At 41.9% G+C, this 20,308-nt stretch overlaps 1 protein-coding gene across 1 annotated transcript in view; it reads left to right on the forward strand.

The window, feature by feature from the left end:
- Positions 1 to 19,882, forward strand: part of LOC135115611 (cell adhesion molecule 1-like) — a gene marked incomplete at its 5' end in the record, with an annotated part of 40,992 nt that extends 21,110 nt beyond the window's left edge. Inside the window, 4 exons of the mRNA XM_064032541.1 lie at positions 3,213 to 3,346; positions 3,903 to 4,027; positions 18,551 to 18,657; positions 19,308 to 19,882. Of these exons, the coding sequence (XP_063888611.1) occupies positions 3,213 to 3,346; positions 3,903 to 4,027; positions 18,551 to 18,657; positions 19,308 to 19,429 (488 nt within the window). The remainder of the gene's footprint in view (positions 1 to 3,212; positions 3,347 to 3,902; positions 4,028 to 18,550; positions 18,658 to 19,307) is intronic.
- Positions 19,883 to 20,308: the final 426 nt, after the last annotated feature.

Genomic DNA, 20,308 nt, shown 5'->3' on the forward strand with positions numbered 1-20,308 from the left:
TTTTATTTTATTTATTTATTTATTTTTTTACACTTTGGAATCCCCTGCTTACTTTCGTATTTCCTTCCCATGACTTTTTCTTAAAGAGAGAAGTTTCAAGGCACTAATCGATAATCCTTTTGACTTTTCTTTGGGCACTGGCAGTAGTGGAACTTTTTTTTCAAACGTTTTTGTTGCCCTTGGCCAGTGTCTCTCTTACATAAAAAAATAAATAAAAATCTTAGTCATAAATCTATCAGATTTATGAAGGTGGGATGAAGTTACCCTGATCACTGACACGGATCTCTGGTGTTGATATTTTCCATTAATTATTCAAGGCATCTTTTATAAACTAGGGTTTTTAGCTTTATTGCCAATGCTAATCGATGCCTAGAACCTCTCCATACCTCCTCTGAATAGTTTCCTTATTTGTTTATTTAACTATCTGTTCCTTTGTTTGGTGGAAATAAGTCTGGTGAAGAGCATAAAAAAATAAAAAAAAGACCTCAATAAATAATGATTATACATGATTAAAAATGGCAAATTTATTTCCAGAGGTGCTTTAATACTCCTGTTTTGGAATAGTTTACGCCCCACAGTGGAGTAAAAACATTTTGATGCAGAACTACTGCTCAGTATTGCTTAATTGGGAATACTAGTTAATTCTTGCATTTGCAAGGTAGACAAAATAAAAATGGAAATGAGGAGAAAGATATGTGCAGCAAAGATTTGAGTGCATTTTGGGAGACTGGATAAAGACTAGTTTAAATGTGACTATTTCAAAAGAAAAGTAACCATTGAAATGAGGATAGAAAATAGTGAAAGGTTAAAGGCATTTTGATTCCATCCTATTTAATGGTGCTTTATGAGCTTATCCTCTCCTTATATGGGAGTCGTATTTCATGCAAGGGGAAATAAGGCCCTCGGAGAGAGTTAACATTTGGGAGGGGAAAATCATTCAACTTTGTGGAATTGTTTTTAAGAGATTTAAGAAATCAAGGTTTGCCGTGCTCACTTCAGAAATATAGAAATACTCGAAGAACATGATTCCGTGGTTTCTTTGCGTGAATTACTTATTTACTAATGAGTAATGCTAACGGTCTGGCCGATGAGAGTGTGAAATAAAAAAAAAATAGGTAGAATAATAAAACTTAAGAGTCGACCGAACAAAACCTTTCTGAGATAATATATGATTATATAGTGAGTGGCATAACAGAACCGTGTGGCTCTGGTTTAGAAGAATGCTGGCCGTCTACCAATGCAGCAATAGAAAAACTAGAAAAGGGACATAAAGTAAACGTACAAAAATGTGAACGAAACGTTTGAGAGAAGCATAAAATTAAACATTATGCCTATCAATATATATATATATATATATATATATATATATATATATATATATATATATATATATATATATATATATATATATATATATATATATATATATATATATATATATATATATATATATATATATATATATATATGGAAACTACAAGACTGACAAGGATTCACGGGAAAGCTGGAAGGTTTCTACTGATCGCGGCTTACGGGATCCATACTTAAGCTCAGAAAAAAAGATTGTGAATGGATAGATGCTTTAAAATCTAGTTGATATGAAGTGATAAAAGTTCTGGAATAAGAAACAAAAAATATAGATGGATAGTTTGAAGAATTGGAGCAGTCATCCCTGTTAAGAAAAGAGTGAACTTGCCATTGAAGGCATGGGATAAAGATGAAGGAGAAAAAGTCCAGAAGTATTCAATGCTGAGTTGTCAGCAAAGGTCGGAGAGAAGACTTCAGCTTTGGAAATAGAGAAGATGCCAGTAGAGCCACCAACATGAAAGTTTAATAGGGGGGTAAACTATGAAGGTCTTACCTCTTAGTAAAGGTGTACTGCATTATTTTTTTAAAATGACAAGGAGACATGCTAAAAAAATCTGCTTCCGAAGTTAAACAAGACCCACACTCCCTCCAGAAAAAAAAAAAAAAAGCGTTAGACGGTTCAGTTTCTAAGTTGTCTTGATATTCCTCCTTTTGAAAATAAGAAACAGGAAGAGATAGTAGTAATAAAAATGAAAAAGTGAATATACTTTTCAACATTTGCTTTAGTAAGTTAATAGGATATGGCTGAGTGTATAAAAAAAAAAAATATGTAACTTGATACCTTTACTCATCACTTTGGTGGAGACGACTGACGGGTGGCTCCGGGCTGCCGGCACGGATTACCTGAGTCCACTTTGCTTTTCTCTCCTTCCAGAAAACCGGGTTGGGTTAGGAACAGGTAGCCTGCTTGAAAACGTGCTTCCAGTTCGTGTTTATCGTAAGAATGGACAGGGCATGATGTTTGACTTAGATTATTTATGGATCATAAGAAAATGATAAGTAACAGAGACCTGTGGAGTGGCACAGGTAAAAATACATTCTAGAAACAAGCAGTATCTGTCTTGCACTGCAGCGATATGATGTCCCGAAGGAAACATCGATGTTATAAACATGAAAATCGTATGTATTCAATTAGTATACAATTAGTATTCAAATAGTATTTACCTTGTTTTCATTTTACGTTGTATACAACGATTTATAAATATCAGTCTTTAAGTCATTTTTGTTCCTTCCTCGAAGTGTCGCTGACACACGTTTATTTGTTCCCACTTTTTTTTTTTTTCTGAATGATTAACGCTTCAATATTATTATCTTTTTGTTTCCTACTGATATTTATAAACATGAGATTGAGGCTATGCTAACTCAGTGAATACAAATACCTTAAAAAAAAAAAAAAATCAGGGGTAGTAACACTTGATTACATACATAAGTGCGCCAATCAGCTCTTGTCGGTACTAGATACGTGATGCGCTGACATCCTTATCGAGACAATTATATAAATATTTAAAATATATTTCTTTCCACAATTTTTAAAAGGTTAATAGTCTTACATAATTATCATTCTTGAGGGCAAAGTTAGTTGATGGTTATTAAAATGTCTGAAAAAAAAAAAAAAATAGGCAAAAGTACACCCATCACCTGACCTTGTAGGACATGGACGCGGCTTCCGGGTTAGCCTAGCGTGCAGCTTACATTACTATTATAATAGCAACAATGATATTGCTGCTATAACCACCACCACCACCGCCACTACTAATACTGCTTTTGCTGCTACTACTACTACTACTACTACTACTACTGCTACTACTACAGCTATAACTACTACTACTGCTCTGCCTTACCAGACCTGCCAGACCAGGTGCCAACCATTACTGGGGGACGGTCCAAGTATCACGTGGGGGACGAGGTGCACGTTAACTGCACCTCCTTGCGCTCTCGCCCCGCCGCCTCCCTCATGTGGTACATCAACGACAATCAGGTCAGTTTTTTCCTTCACTCACTTTAAAACTCATAAAGTTATTTGTTACTCTGAACTTACCTTTGAGCCAGACTTCATTTGCATCAGGAGAGTTATTACTGTAGAATTATATCCCCTTTTCAATTCTTAATTTACAACAATAATTGAAGTTTGATTTTCATTTACCTTTTATGATGTGGAAGCGTCGGTTTGTATTAAAAAGTGGCTATTGCTTTTTCAGTGTTGTATGATTGTAAAAACATTCAGTTGTTATTTTGAAAGCTTTTCTAACCCGTCTCCAGGATCTTTAACATCCGTAAGTTCGAAGCAGTCATTGAGTCGCTGCTCAACCTGGATTACAGTGACTTGGCTGCCTTTACTGCTTGTTTTCGTTTTATCTACTGCCCTCTCTCTTCGTCCAACGTGTAAAAGAGTTTCTCTCTCTCTCTCTCTCTCTCTCTCTCTCTCTCTCTCTCTCTCTCTCTCTCTCTCTCTCAGTATCTAATGCGTTCTAGTACTACTCCCAAACATTGGTTCTACTCTTCCTTATTACCTAAACTGTTCGTGTCCTCCACAGGCCTCGACGCAGAACCTGGTGGAATATACGCCAGTAAATGACACTGATGGTCTTGAAACCTCCCGCCTTGGCCTTCGCTTCGTGGTGGGCGCGAGGCACTTCCCTTCAGGAGAGCTTCGTCTTAAGTAAGTGCTTGTTGAGTGATTGTGGGTCATTATTGTCATTTAGTAAGCTCGAATAAATCAGTACAGAGTGTAAGTCCAGTTAGAATGAAAGATTTTTATTGAGTTTGAGCGAACTTTTTAGTTTTACTATCATAGCCACCCTTCGGGGAGCTGGTCCTCATTAAAGACCTTAGGCCCTTCCTGTGCCGCCTATGTTCCATTCAGCGATGGGCTTCAAGGCAAGGGACTTAAAGGCCGACAAAGAGTTCACCACAATCTCTCTTTAGATGATGATATGTTTATATATATATATATATATATATATATATATATATATATATATATATATATATATATATATATATATATATATATATATATATATATATATATATATATATATATATATATATAGGTAAGAGGTCCAATGGCCAAAGGCAACAAAAACTTGCAAAAAAAATTCCCACATAAATGCCAGTTCCTAGAACAATGTTAATTATTAAACAATATAATTATTAAATAGCAGAGGATGAGTGTCTTGAAACCTCCTTCTTGAAAGAGTTCAAGTTATAGTAAGGAGGAAATACAGAAGCAGGTACGAAGTTCCACAGTTTACCAGAGAAAAGGATGAATGACTGAGAATACTGGTTAACTCTTGCATTAGAGAGATGGACAGATTAGGGATGGGAGTAAGAAGAAAGTCTTATGTAACAGGGCAGTAAGAGGAGGGGAGGCATGGAATTAGCAAGATCAGAAAGGCAGTTAGAATTAAAATAACGGTAGAAGATAGCAAGAGATGCAACATTGTTGGAATGAGAGAAGCTGGAGACTGTCGATTAAACGAGAGGAGTTGATCCGACGAAAAAAAAACTTTTGATTCCACTCTGTTTAAAAGAGCCGTATGAGTAAAACCCATCCCCATACATGTGAAGCATACTTCACACATGGACGAATAAGGCTCCTGTACAGTCTTAGCAGTTCGTTGGGTGGGGGGTGAGTGGGGGGAAGAAAATCCAGCGGAGATGATTAAAAGCGCCTAAATTCATAGTTGTTTTAGTTAGAGATGAGGTGTGATGTTTCCAGTTTAGATTATAAGTAAAGGACAGACCGAGAATGTTCAGTGTAGAAGAGGGCGACAGTTGAGTGTCATTAAAAAGAAGAGGATAGTTCTCTGAAAAATTGTGTCTAGTTGCTCTGCTCCAGTAAAATATTTTAGAGACATCAGAAGTCATGTTCAGTGTATGTGAAGCATACTCCATACATGGACGGATAAAGCCCTTGTACAGAGTTAGCAGCTGAGGGAAGGTGAGAAAATCTGGCGGAGACGTCTCAGAACGCCTAACTTCATAGAAGCTGCTTTAGCTAGAGATGAGATGTGAAGTTTCCAGTTTCCAGATTATAAGTAAAGGACAGACCGAGGATGTTCAGTGTAGAAGAGGGGGACAGTTGAGTGTCATTGAAGAAGAGGGGATAGTTGTCTGGAAGGTTGTCGAGTTGATGGATGGAGGAATTGAGTTTTGGAGGCATTGAACAATACCAAGTTTGCTCTGCCCCAATCAGAAATTTTAGAAAGATCAGAAGTCAAGCGTTCTGTGGCTTCCCTGCGTGAAATGTATACCTCCTGAAGGGTTGGACGTCTATGAAAAGACGTGGAAAAGTGCAGCGTGGTATCATCAGCGTAGGAGTGGATAGGACAAGAAGTTTGGTTTAGAAGATCATTAATGAATAATTAGAAGAGAGTGGTTGACAGGACAGAACCCTGAGGAACACCACTGTTAATAGATTTAAGAGAAGAACAGTGACCGTCTACCACAGCAGCAATAGAACGGTCAGAAATGAGACTTGAGATGAAGTTACAGAGAGAAGGATAGAAACCGTAGGAGGCTAGTTTGGAAATCAAAGCTTTGTGCCAGACTCTATCAAAAGCTTTTGATATATGCAAGCCAACAGCAAAAGTTTCACCAAAATCTCTAAAAGAGGATGACCAAGACTCAGTAAGGAAAGCCAGAAGATCACCAGTAGAGCGGCCTTGACGGAACCTATACTGGCGATCAGATAGAAGGTGGTAAAATCATAGATGTTTAAGAATCTTCCTGTTGAGGATAGATTCAAAAACTTTAGATAGGCAGGAAATTAAAGCAATAGGACGGTAGTTTGAGGGATTAGAACAGTCGCCCTTTTTAGGAACAGGTTGAATGTAGCCAAACTTCCAGCAAGAAGGAAAGGTAGATGTTGACAGACATAGCTGAAAGAGTTTGACTAGGCAAGGTGCAAGCACGGAGGTACAGTTTCGGAGAACAGTAGGAGAGACCCCATCAGGTCCATAAGCCTTCCGAGGGTTTAGGCCAGCGAGGGCATGGAAAACATCATTGCGAAGAATTTTAATAGGTGGCATGAAGTAGTCAGAGGGTGGAGGAGAGTGAGGAACAAGCCCAGAATTGTCCAAGGTAGAGTTTTTAGTAAAGGTATGAGCGAAGAGTTCAGCTTTAGAAATAGATGTGATAGCAGTGGTGCCATCTGGTTGAAATAGAGGAGGGAAAGAAGAAGAGGCAAAGTTATTGGAGATACTCGTATTTTTGGCTAGATGCCAGAAGTCACAGGGGGAGTTAGATCTTGAAAGATTTTGACACTTTCTGTTAATGAAGGAGTTTTTGGCTAGTTGGAGAACAGACTTGGCATGGTTCCGGGCAGAAATATAAAGTGCATGAGATTCTGGTGATGGAAGGCTTAAGTACCTTTTTTGGGCCACCTCTCTATCATGTATAGCACGAGAACAAGCTGTGTTAAACCAAGGTTTAGAAGGTTTAGGACGAGAAAAAGTGAGGAATGTACGCCTCCATGCCAGACACTATCACCTATTTTATGCGCTCAACACACAAAGATGGGTCTCTGATACGGAAGCAGTACTCATTCCAAGGAAAATGAGCAAAATACCTCCTTAGGTCCCCCCAACTAGCAGAGGCAAAACGCCAGAGGCACCTTCGCTTAGGGGGATCCTGAGGAGGGATTGGAGCGATAGGACAAGATAAAGATATGAGATTGTGATCGGAGGAGCCCAAAGGAGAAGAAAGGGTGACAGCATAAGCAGAAAGATTAGAAGTCAGGAAAAGGTCAAGAATGTTGGGCGTATCTCCAAGACGGTCAGGAATACGAGTAGGGTGTTGCACCAATTGCTCTAGGTCATGGAGGATAGCAAAGTTTTAGGCTAGTTCACCAGGATGGTCAGTGAAGGGAGAGGAAAGCCAAAGCTGGTGGTGAACATTGAAGTCTACAAGAATGGAGATCTCTGCAAAAGGGAAGAGGGTCAGAATGTGCTCCACTTTGGAAGTTAAGTAGTCAAAGAATTTCTTACGAGTATAGTCAGAGGAGTTAGGTGAGAGGTATACAGCACAGATAGATTTAGTATGAGAGTGACTCTGTAGTCGTAGCCAGATGGTGGAAAACTCGGAAGATTCAAGAGCGTGGGCACGAGAGCAGGTTAGGTCATTGCGCACATAAACGCAGCATCTAGCTTTGGATCGAAAATGAGGATAGAGAAAGTAGGAAGGAACAGAAAAGGGGGTACTGTCAGTTGCATCAGACACCTGAGTTTCAGTGAGGAAAAGATGAGATTTAGAAGAGGAGAGATGGTGCTCTACAGATTGAAAATTAGATTTTAGACCGCGAATGTTGCAGAAGTTAATGAAGAAAAAGTTGAGGGGGGGGTGTCAAGACACTTAGGGTCATCGACAGAAAGGCAGTCCGACCTGGGGACATTTATGGTCCCCTCCCCAGATGGGGACTCCGAGGCTGGTGTAGGAGTCGCTATGATGATTTTAAAATTTTTGAGTGAAGGATGTGTGTGTTATTAGGTGCTTGTAGTTTTGTGTGGAGGAAGAGAGTTGTCTTTAGAGGGCAGGCTGTGACTGTCCCCATGTGTTGTGAGACAAAGGGAAACGTTCAGTGAGGTCACAGCTGGGTTTAATGATAAGTTCACAGCACCCCCTGAACAGTGCTTTAGACCTCACTGGGAGTAATTATCGTTTCGGCAGGTGTCTACTGCCTCCTCCTCTTATAATCCCTGAGGATTATAAGAAAAGGACAGACCGAGGATGTTCAGTGTAAAAAAGGAAGACAGTTGAGTGTCATTGAAGAAGAGGGGGCAGTAGTCTGGAAGATTGCATCGAGTTCATAGATGGAAGAATTAAGTTTTTGAGGCACTGAACAATACAAAGTTTGCTGTGCCCCAATCAGAAATTTTAGAGAGATCAGAAATCGGTCGCTCTGTAGCTTCCCTGCGTGAACTGTTTACCTCCTGAAGGGTTGGACATCTATGAAAAGACATGGAAAAAAGTGCAGGATGGTATCATCAGCGTAGGAGTGTATAGGGCAAGAAGTTTTATTTAGAAGATCATTGATGAATAATAGGAAGAGAGTGGGTGACAGGACAGAACCCTGAGGCACATCACTGTTAATAGACATATCAGAAGAACAGTAACCGTCTACCACAGCAGCAATAGAACGGTCAGAAAGGAAACTTGAGACGAAGTTACAGAGAGAAGAATAGAAGCCGTAGGAGGGTAGTTTGGAAATCAAAGCTTTTGTTACTAGGCAAGGTGCAAGCAGGAAGGCACAGTTTCGGAGAGCAATAGGAGAGATCCCATCAGGTCTATAAACCTTCCGAGAGTTAAGGAAGGAGAGGGGATGGAAAACAGCACTGCGAAGGATCTTGATGAATGGCATGAATTAATCGAATGGTGGAGGAGAGGGAGGAACAAACGCTAAATTATCCAAGATAAATTTTTTTTTAGCAAATGTTTGAGCGAAGAGTGCAGCATTAGAAATAGATGAGATGGTTGAAATAAAGGAGGGAAAGATGAAGAAGCGAAGTTATTGGAAATGTCTTTGGCTAGGTGCCAGAAGTCACGATCCTGAAGATCTTGAAAGATTTTTGTTGGTGGCCGGACTTGTGTACCTACGCCCTGGCATCCGCGGAGTTATGGTGCATGATCCGTGGACGTAGGCTAAGGTGTTGATCAGTATATTTGGCGTAAGTCAGACCTCATCTAGACTACGCTGTACAGTTCTGGTCCCATATTACAGGAAGGATGTAGGTCTATTAGAATCATTACAGATGGGATTGACTAAAAAAGGATACAGGGGATGAATATTCCTTATGAAACGAGACTGAAGCTTATGCATTCCTTAAAGAAACGTACGTTAAGAGTGGATCTGACAGAGGTCTTTAACTGGTATAGGGGTTTTAACAAAGGGACGTAGTAAATTTCTCAGAACCAGTAATCAGAATAGAACTGGAAATAATGAGTTCAACTTTGAAAAATTTATGTTTAAGAAAAAGATAGTAAGGGATTGCAGTGGTAAATGAATGGAACAGACTCAGTGATCAGGTTGTTGGTGCTGAGTCATTAGGGAAATTGAAAAGAAAAATAAATTAACAAATTTATGGAAATAGGTAGGTATGTTTCATACAGAGACTGCCATGTGTAGGCCTGATGGCTTCTTGCAGCTTCCTTTATTTTCTTATTTTCTTATGTTTTAGTGCGTCTGGCGTTGTCTTTTTCTTATCCATGGCACTGACCCAGATAGGAGTCTTGGTAATGTTCATAGATTTGACCGCTTCATCAGATGTTATAAGACCTACTACATTTAACACATGTCTCACAGATAGTGGTGAGCGGTTGTCGGTGGGGGGTCTGGAGAAAAGACCAGCATAGAAGATGTCAGTATCTGGGAACACAGCCCTAGCACCACCGAGCAGATTAGACAATATACCCCGTGCTTCACGGCCCCGGTCTTTCTCCCACATTTTTTTGCACATTTCTGTAATTCCAAAAGTTTACTATCTTTTTGTTTACCCTATCCTCCCGGCTCACCCCACTCTTCCATCTGAAGAAACCAGATGGAGGAGAGAGGTGACAGAGGAGGGGAAGGCTGTAGGATAGCCTGGCGAACAAGGGCCTTTTACTGGTCAGCCATTCACACCCTCTTAAATGGCCTGTATAGACTTTGCAGGGCAGCACTTGTTCTCTGATGAGCATGGTGATATTGCGATGGCCCAGATGCTCAGCCTCGTACATCGCCATCTTTGCCGGCTCCTCAGGGTTTCATGTAAGATTCTTCTGTGCAGCAAAGACTAACGCAGCCTCTGTCACGTGGCACATGCCTGGATACATGCTCCTCTTGTGCTCCCCTGTCACTACTATGGAGGAATATAACATCAAAGAACTCACTCCCCAATGCTGAAAATGACTCGGCAGTAACATCTAGGAAGGAAGGAAGACAAAACCAGCCTCAAAAGACAGTTCCTCTCACTGTCCTCAGAACATTACCGTGCCTCAGTCCGTGTTCAGCTCGTTTCAGCTTAGATCTCCTCTGAAGACTGAGCTCACCTCCAACAAATTTGGCAGATCAGGAGATAAATGAGATTACTAAAACACTACGCAGCACGCACACAGAAATGTCTCTGATCAACAAGACACAAAAATAATAACAACAAAATGGCCAGTAGCTAAAGACTACGAGAGAAGAGTTAACTCGACTCAGATAACACAACTCCAGGCAGACTGCCGATATGCCTGGGCAAAGAAAGGACACAAGACAGATGAAAACACAAGTGGCGGTCGCCTCTATAAAAACTCAAACTTGAAAACGATAATTTAGGCCTCCGTGAATGGCCAGAACAAGATATCGAACTTAAAGGTAGGGAACCAGTAATCAACCCCTAACTCGATTACTCCTATGACATAAAGGCTGAACAGCGTGAATATACTATCTCTCTCAATAGTACATCTGTGTAGTCGCCAGCTGTGTCGCCCCACAAGGTCCTGTGAGGCTGGTGGCGAGAGACTAATACGAAGCATGTGTAACACTAAGGAAAGAGTAGAAACTAAGGAAATCGCATTCATTATAGTAGTTAATTGCAGTAGTGAAGTTGTGTGGGAGGAACTAGCTTAGCTGTAGAGAGGTAGTGAGAGTTGTGTTTACGTGGTAAAGTTGATGACATGACGCGTAGGGTAGATAAGACACAGAGGGACCTCTGTAGGGGAACGGGTCACCCGGGGTCGCATATCTGGCCCAGCGGCCTCAGAAGGGGGCAGATTGTGTCCAGGCTTCAGAGAGAGAGGTGTGACTCTGCTTTCTCCATAAACCCTAGACCCTCAAACGCCCTCATAGTCGTAAGTGTAGCATTCTGGTTAAGTCAAAGTACACTGAATATTGAATATTATTGTATGTATTACATTTGTGTCTCTATTATTCTGAGAGCTTGTTAAGGCATAAACCATCATGTATTTGGTTATCATATCGCTCTCTATTATGATGGAATGTTATCTCTTTATGATGCTTATGTGCCTTACGTGCATGCGAATGTTTTATTGTATTTCAATACTCGTGCTGATGTCAAATTAATTGTCACTACAGGTTAACCGCATTAAAGCCAGTAAACGACTGGGTCGTTTGTCATCCTGATCCCTTATAGACGTGACTGCGTCTACAATCTGTCTGTCTGGACACGATTCGCCAACTCGTTTCGAAGCAGTGATACTACTCTCAAATAGAAATATCACTCAAGAACTGTAACGGAATCTTTCAACGTAGAAAAAAAAAAAAAAAAAAAAAAAAAAAAATATATATATATATATATATATATATATATATATATATATATATATATATATATATATATATATATATATATATATATATATATATATATATATATATATATATATACTTACAACAACTTACAACCAATAGTAAACTTTACTTTTATTTAGTATTTTTAAGAGATGACAAAAACTAAATATCGATGAATAGCCAACTGTATTAATACCGTTTCCTGTATAGTGTACAGTAGATCAAGACAAATAGACAAAAATCATGTTGTGCAGTGGAAGAACACCATTTTAAGTAAATTATATTTTAACCGTAGAAATCTATTGCAGAACTGTTTGCAAAACTGCATGCTCCTCGTCAGCAGAACCAGAATCTGTTGCTTCCAGTATTACAAGCCTTTCATTTTGTTGCATCTGAAGGTACTCCGTGTACCTTCGACGTCATATTCCTTGCTTTATATCTTCTATTATATCTTTTAATGGAACCCATGAATAACGTCTAGCTATCTGGCGAGAAATAGCCTGTTCGGCTACCAGTGTTTGCCAATGTTCTTGTTTTGAGTTTGTTTGTCTGTTTTATTTTTATCAAGTAAAAATATCCTCCCAACACAAGCCGAGAAATGCGGGAGTGCAAGTAGGGCACACATAAGTTGTAACAGTAAAGCAACTTGAGGTTGATCAATCCCATCTTTAATATATTTAAGTTTGAACCAAATTTCACGTATTTCAAGGTTAAGTATGGGTTCAACTCTCTTTCTGAATGAAACATTGCCTCCCATTCATCCTTTAAGTCATCATATTGATCATCTGACGTTAATAATGGTAAGTGTCTGACAAGCTTTATTATGGAGTTAAACTTTCTGTTACGAATGACTGCCTCATGCGAGTAAGTGCTATATAAAATAGTAATGTCACCATCCTCTTCGAAGGGAAACCTTTTACGTATCTGACAACAAAGCTCAATCAGGAACAGTAGGCAATCAGATCTAAACTTGTGTTCCTTATTCCATAGTGGTTCATTAAACAACAGTGCTTCACGTCTATCACCTACATTAATTTTCTGCAGTGTTGCATGAAACTTAGAGTCTGAAGGTACCTTTTCTCGGTCAAAAACTTCCCCTTCGATAAACATTCTCAAAATGTTTCTGTATTCACCACATATCATAGGATATACAGTTTGCGTAATCTGAAATACTCTGATTGAAATTCAACATTCATTGCATGCACTCTTTTTTTTTCAAAACATACTGTACGAACAGTATCATGCGTTTTGCCCCAGGTTTTTGCCCCACGGGTTCACTCAGCTCTTACTTAACTAGTAGGTAGGCAAAGGCGGGTGTTGACAAGGAAAATCCGCGTTGATCCTTTTCTGTTTTATTACACTTCTCTCCTGTCTCGATGCTACAAGCAAAATTTTCTTCCGGTATGGGGCCACTAACCAGATTGGCATACTTCCCGCGCACCTGCGGCTTCTCTCAGTCACTCGTCTCATACGTTGCCAATGCGTAACTAACACATAAGAACATAAGAACATAAGAAATAAGGGAAGCTGCAAGAAGCGACCAGGCTTACACGTGGCAGTCCCTGTATGAAACCATAATTCACACACTCATACGCTTCCCTAGCTAATGCAAGTAAAACTCCATGCTAAATCATGCATATGCACTTTCACAATAATACTACCACGCCTCATTCACAAAATAAACGTAATGATGCCGTCGGTATTACCCAAGGTGCATCGATGCCACTCTGGAGACTCGACGACCTAAACACATAGTCCTATATACAACAATATCGACTATCAGGCCATCTATGCAACACTGCCCCACTTCCTAATGTGTGGCGACCTCGCCCCACACCAACTTGAACAAAGTGCAGACAGGAATAGAAATACAAAAGAAAAAAAGAAAAGGGAGGGGTTTAAATTCAATTCACCCCACCACTACCGTTCGGTAGCAGCAGGGGAAGCAGAGAACCCAAGCCGGGTGGTTATTAGGCCACATACCCGACCATGAGGCTTAGCCCGGGAATAGGAACCAGCGGGTGGGTCTAGGATACAGGTTGTTCACGTGTCCAAAAGAGATGGGGTTGTGGGGCTACATAGAGCAGGTTTAGATGTCTTTTACGTAATCCTGAAGCCAGCGAGGCTGCCTCGGCCGGGTTGCTACGTCTCCACTTTTTTCTTTCATCGCTCTCACTCACATCGCTACCCTTTGCACTATGGTAGTCCTGGGCAACCAGACCGTCTCCATTGTCACTATCACGATCACCATCAGTGTCATTATCACTATCACTATCAGAGTCACCATCACTATCAGTATCAGTGTCACCATCACTGCAATCGGTAGCGCTGTCATTCCTCTCACTCCAGGTGTAAATTACCGGGGTGTAACGACAGACGATTCACATGGACTTCTTTACCTGCTCTTTTCCTCTCGGGTATCTCAAGGCGGTATGTGGCAGCTGACACTGCCTCCACAATCTTGTACGGGCCTTCCCTACTCGATTGGAGCTTCGGCGAGCGACCAGGCTTACGCTGCGGGTTGTGGAGCCTCACCAAGGATGTACTCCGCGTTCCTGGCCTTTCCCTGGTACTACCGCCACATAGCAAGCTTGGCCTGCCGTCTTGAGGTCCAGGTTCGCCCTTTGACGTGTCTCCTTCAGTCGCCGCTGTTGTGCCTTGACGTAGTCGGTGTAGACGTCCGACAGGTCTTCCCCAGGCGGCCGGTGAAATCCACAAGGAGGCGGATCTCCCTGCCAAACATCAGTCTTGCCGGCGAAAATCTACATGCCTCGTGTTTAGCAGAGCGATAGGCCATCAGCACATGTGCGACCCACACATCCCAGTCGTGCTTGTCCTCGCTGCACGAGGACCATGGTAGTCCTGGGCAATCAGGACTACCAGGGCAAATCGAAACACGAACTCGCGTCCATGGTCAGAGTGCAGTTCCCTGGGGACACCAGACCGTGTGAAGACTTGATCCACGAGAAACTGGGCCACTGTCTCTGCCTAGTGATTGGGTACTGTGCACACCTCTGGCCATTTAGTAAAATAATCCATGGCCACACACAGGTACTTGTTGCCTCTCTCTCTGCATGGAAAAGGGCCAGCAATGTCCACAACCATGCGCTCCATAGATGCTCAGGCCTGATACAGTTGCAAGAAGGCACTTGTCTTGTATGTGGGTCCCTTCTTCGCCGCGCACACTTGACAAGTCTTGCACCATTCCTGAAAGTCTCGCAGCAGTCCCACCAAACACACTCATTGCCTCAGTTTCTCCAGGGTGCGCTTCACTCCTACATGGCCACTGGTCTTTCCCTCAGGCATCTCTCTCAGCAGCTGCTCTCGCCGAGATACAGGAACCACGACCAGCCAATGTGCGTCACCTGTCTTAGCATGTACCCAGCGTCGCTCTAATATCCCTTCCCGCAGACTCAGCGCTTCCTATTTATCCAGTAAACACTAAGTAGCGAGACCCTCAGGGGACACAGCTTTCTTAGATGACCCCTCACTGCCAACTTCCAACCACCTGATTACTGGGGACAAATCTGCTTCTTCGAGCTGATCCTGTTTCCACTTCTCGCCCGCCTCTGCTGCGTTGTGAGCCACCGTAAGCTTCCTGCACTTCACCTCTTGTTCACGGCGAGAGCAATAAACACACTCCAGTGCGTAGGGACAACGACTGAAGCTGTCGGTGTTCTTGTGGATGTGGCCAGGGCGGTGCTCCATTATGTAGTTGTATTGGTCGAGCTTCCCAAGTCACCTGGCCAGCTGTCCTTCAGGTTCTCTCAGTGTCTTCAACTATCGGAGGGCGGCGTCGTATGTATGGATGGTGAAACGTAAGCCATACAAGTACAGGGTTCCTAGCGAATGGACGTGTTTTGTGAGCAGTGACCTGACGATATAGCTGGCTAGTGTAGACATGGCGCCTTGTGTTGCTGAGTCGTCTGGTTGTGTTAGTTCTCTTGTTCTCGAGACCTCCGTTACGAAGGTCTCAGAGGTGGAGGCTGAGTTTCATCGAAAGTTCTCAGAGGTACAGGCTGAGTTTCGTGAGAGGATTTCAGACCTGCAGGCTGAGTTCTGTGAGAGGATCTCAGCACCTGAGGAGGGTCGTGCCCCGCCATCACCTTACCTAGTAAGGCGACAGAGGAGCAGTGGTCGGTGGTGTGCAGGGGCGCCAAGAGGGTCCTCAAGGCTCCTCACCTGGAGCCGCGCCACGTGGAGACGAGAAATCCCTTCAGCGTGCTGGAGGGAGTAACGGAGGAGGAGGTGGACGTGGCGGGAGGAGACAAGGAGAAGGAGGGGGCAGACGCAGTAGATATTAAGGAAGGATCACAGTCAGTAGTACTGGGAGTAGTGTACAGGCCACCGAACAGTACAAAGGAAATTAACACCTCACTATGGCAGGAAATGAATAGAACAGGAAGTTACAATGAGGTATGTGTGGTAGGAGATTTTAATTTTAGAAATATAGACTGGAGTCTGATGGTGAGGAACAGTGAAGCAGAAGAATTTCTTAAGGTAATTCAGGATATTTTTTTTTTTAAACAGGTAATCTTAGAACCTACAAGGGGGATTAATATCCTAGATTTAATTCTACCTAACAGGGAGGAAGCAGTCACGCAGGTAGAGGCTGGAGGACAGCTAGATAACAGTGACCATTGGGGAATTAAGTGCAAATTAGAATGGGAGGAAACTTTTAGAAGGAAAAAAAAACACTAGTAAAATACCTGACTTTAGGAGAGCAGATTTTGAGGCATTAAGAAGTTATCTCCAAGGAATTGACTGGCAATGGACGCAGGGGGAGGTAATGTCCAGGACGGAGCTGAGAGAGATAAGGCAGGGTGAGGGAGGTGAAGTGAGGTGTGAGGGTGAGGTGCGGTCGAAGCGAGTAGAAAATGGAGCGGAGAGGATGGAAGGGGCCGAGATGAGAAGATTAGGGGAAGTAAATGTAGATGACTTGTATAAATATTTTTTTGATAAATTACATACATGACAGTTAGCAAACATCCTTTATAGAGAAATAAGATCACAGAAGAATGATCCTTAATGGATAGGCCGGAAGAGAAGTATATATAAGAAATTAAAGGCAGGGGATGAGGTTTTAAGGGCACAGTATTATGTTAGAATAGTCAGGAGGTTAACGCGGAAAGCTTAAAACAATTATAAATTAAAAGTAGCCACTCAGGAGAAGACGGACCCCAAGGGATTTTATGAGGTATACAGGACGAAGAATAGGGAAACAATAGGTCCATTAAAGGCAACAGATGGTGAGCTGGATAGTTCTGGGGAGGAGATTAGTAAAATTCTGATTGACTGTTTTTTAACTGTCTTCACCCAAGAAAACATGCAAGCAATGCCAAATAGTGAACAGGTGTTTAGAGCAGAAGAGAATGAGAAGCTGACATATTACCATAACTAAAGAGATAGTGGAACAGGAGATAGATAGGTTGAAAAACTTCAAGTCACCAGGACCAGATGAAATATATCCCAGAGTACTTACGGAATACAAAGAGGTTATTAGTGAACCGTTAGTTTCTGTCTGTAGGAAATCACTTGAGTCAGGTGAGGTATCGGCAACGTGAAGGCAGGCGAATGTAGTACCCATCTTTAAGAGAGGAGATAAAACTTTAACGTCTAATTATAGACCTGTCAGCTTAACTTCTTTTGTAGATAAAATAATGAAGTCAATAATAGCGAAGAACATTAGAGAAGAACATTGTGATTTTGGGGATTGATGCTGATGTGAAATTTCTCTGACTGAATTGAGCTAGTGTTAGCGTTTGTGATTATTGGAATCAATACATATACAAAACATTTCCACCTCGATGTAAACAATTCTTGCGTCCTTGTACGAGTATAAGAACCCAGAGCTCCTTCGTAGGCTTAAGAACATAAAACAAAAACATAAGAAATAAGGGAAGCTGCAAGAAGCCACCAGGCTTACACGTGGCATTCCCTGTGAAATATACCTACCTATTTCCACCTATTATCCCCATCCATAAACCCGTCTAATCTTCTCTTAAAGCTCCCTAATGTCTTAGCACTAACAGCTTGATTACTGAGTCCGTTCCATTCATCTACCACTCTATTTGAAAACCAATTTCTTCCTATATCTTTCTTAAACCTGAATTTTCAAGCTTGAACCCGTTATTTCTTGTTCTGTCCTGGTTGCTGATTCTAAGAATTTTGCTTACGCCCCCCTTACGCCCCTTATACCAGTTAGAGAGTTCTATCAGGTCCCCTCTTAACCTTCGTCTCTCTAAAGAATATAAATTTTACAGCTTCAGTCTCGCCTCGTAAGGAATACTCCTCATCCCCTGTATCCTTTTGGTCATTCTCCTCTGTACTGATTCTAATAGACCTATATCCTTCCTGTAATGTGGGGAACAGAACTACACAGCGTAGTCTAGATGAGGTCTGACCAGCGCCAAATATAACTTTAATATTACTTTGGGCCTTCTACTTTTAACGCTCCTAAAAATAAATACTAATACCCTGTTTGCCCTGTTTCTGGCCTCTATGCATTGCTTTCTTAGACGGAGTTCAGAGCTAACTATAACTGTCTTGGCAAACCCATGGAATTCATGACGCCATTGTCTTGTTATTCTGTTTTATAATACGAGAAAAGAACAGCATCGTCTTAAGCAGAAACACGGCAGAGGTAAACGAATGGATGGCGTTGCCTTCTTTAGCTTCACCTCCTGTGTTTCGTGATAAACCGGAGGGACTCCTCCACATTACGGAAGCCACGTGGAACGACGATAACATTTGCTGGCCGATATCTAACGTGTGAAAGTTAATGGAGGCTCCAACTCGATGTTAGAGAGAGAGAGAGAGAGAGAGAGAGAGAGAGAGAGAGAGAGAGAGAGAGAGAGAGAGGGGATATGTAACCCAACCTTCGTCCCCATTCTCTCCCCTCTGCCGCAGATGCACCGCCACCATCGCCGCCGTCTACTGGCAGAGCTCCGAGGAGTCTGTGGAGGGGCAGCTGCAGCAGACCGGCTCAGTCTTGGAAAGTAAAGGTATCTACGCAGGTGAGTGAACATACACTCCCTCCCTCTTATGTTCTTCATGTGATCACTACTAGAGTATTAGGGGATGTTACAGTCACTGTTAGGGTGCCCTCTGCTATTGTAGGGGTGGTGGTATGTGTTTCAATTAAATAAAAAAGTTATCGTTATTTCCTTTGTAATTACTTTTGATAACACACACACACACACACACAACATGAGTCATCAACACACTAACTGTTGTAATTCGTTTTCTTTTAAATATTTCTGCAAAATATGTATCAATCATGAGGATACACTAACACTAATAGCCACAACTTATGGTATTGTCACTTCTGCCTATTGTTTCCATGCTCTTATTTTCCTTCTCTCATTTTCTTACTTTCGTCTTCCCTATTTTCCATCGTTATATTTTGCATTCCTCGCCCTGCTTCCTAGGCACCCGCTCCTTCTCTTACTTTCCCTCTTTTCTTAATCCATCTTTTCATATCCTTTAGTACATACCCCCTTCCAATGTTCCTTTCGATCGCCCACACCCTTTCATCCAACTCAGCCTCTCTTCCAGACCTGTGCCACTCTTCCATCCTCCCACCGCGCCACGCTCCCTTACACTTGAAGAAGGAAATTGATGGTACTGGACTTCCCTCTAACATACCTCTTTTCAAACCTTGCAGGTGGGAGCAGCAGTAGCAGTACCCGCCACACGTGGGTCTCATGCCTCCCTGCGTTCCTGCCCCAGGCCTTGCACCTGTTCATTCACCTGTACATTTCCTCGCACGCAATCTTTGGTCAGTAAAATATTGGTCTCGACTACCTGAGCTTCGGCCCCGTGGCTATTCCCTAAAGAAGTCAGGTCTTGCAGGGTGGCGACAGCATACAGAATGCCAGCGCTGCAGACCTCGTCCCTCATCAGATTGTGCTCAACAAATCAGTGACAGCTCTGGCGGACAACCGCCTCCTACCACCCTCTTGATAACCTTTTGCAAGAATTTTTCACATAACGTCTTTCGGTGTCACGAGAGTGGTGAGAGTTACTTGATGATAGCGTTGAGTTTTATACATATTATAGACTCGCCAGCGCCTTTGCTCATGCCCTCCTTGTCAGGCGAGGTTGTGGAGCTGTTTCCTCCCACCCGTTCATGTGCTCTCTCACACTCTCCTTCCTTGCTCATCCCTTGCTGTTTCCTCTCCTTACTCTTACGTGCAACAGTGGTGGAAGCGCGAGGAAAGTGTTCATATCAGGTCTTAATGTTTTGAAAAATACATCGTATGTACATAAATGGTATAATTAATTAGGCATATTTTATACATGTGCTACTTGTCCTTCGTTGTGGTCATACCCAAACCCTATTTAAAACCCAAGCGATATATATATATATATATATATATATATATATATATATATATATATATATATATATATATATATATATATATATATATATATATATATATATATATATATATAACCATCAGAGTATTGGTCAGTGTATCTACTTATATCTTCCCTCAGTCTGTTATCATATCCGTGGCTTCCACCTCCCGCAGGAAGGCCGAAGCTTTGCCTTCTCCATTCCGGATCTCGAGGGAGTGTTCCGGGCAAGGCCTAACCAGACACCGACCGCTCTCATACTGTATTTGGAAGAAAATAACCTTCAGCTCTGAAATCAGTAAA

Source organism: Scylla paramamosain, chromosome 29 (assembly GCF_035594125.1).
Source record: "Scylla paramamosain isolate STU-SP2022 chromosome 29, ASM3559412v1, whole genome shotgun sequence".
NCBI lineage: Eukaryota > Metazoa > Arthropoda > Malacostraca > Decapoda > Portunidae > Scylla > Scylla paramamosain.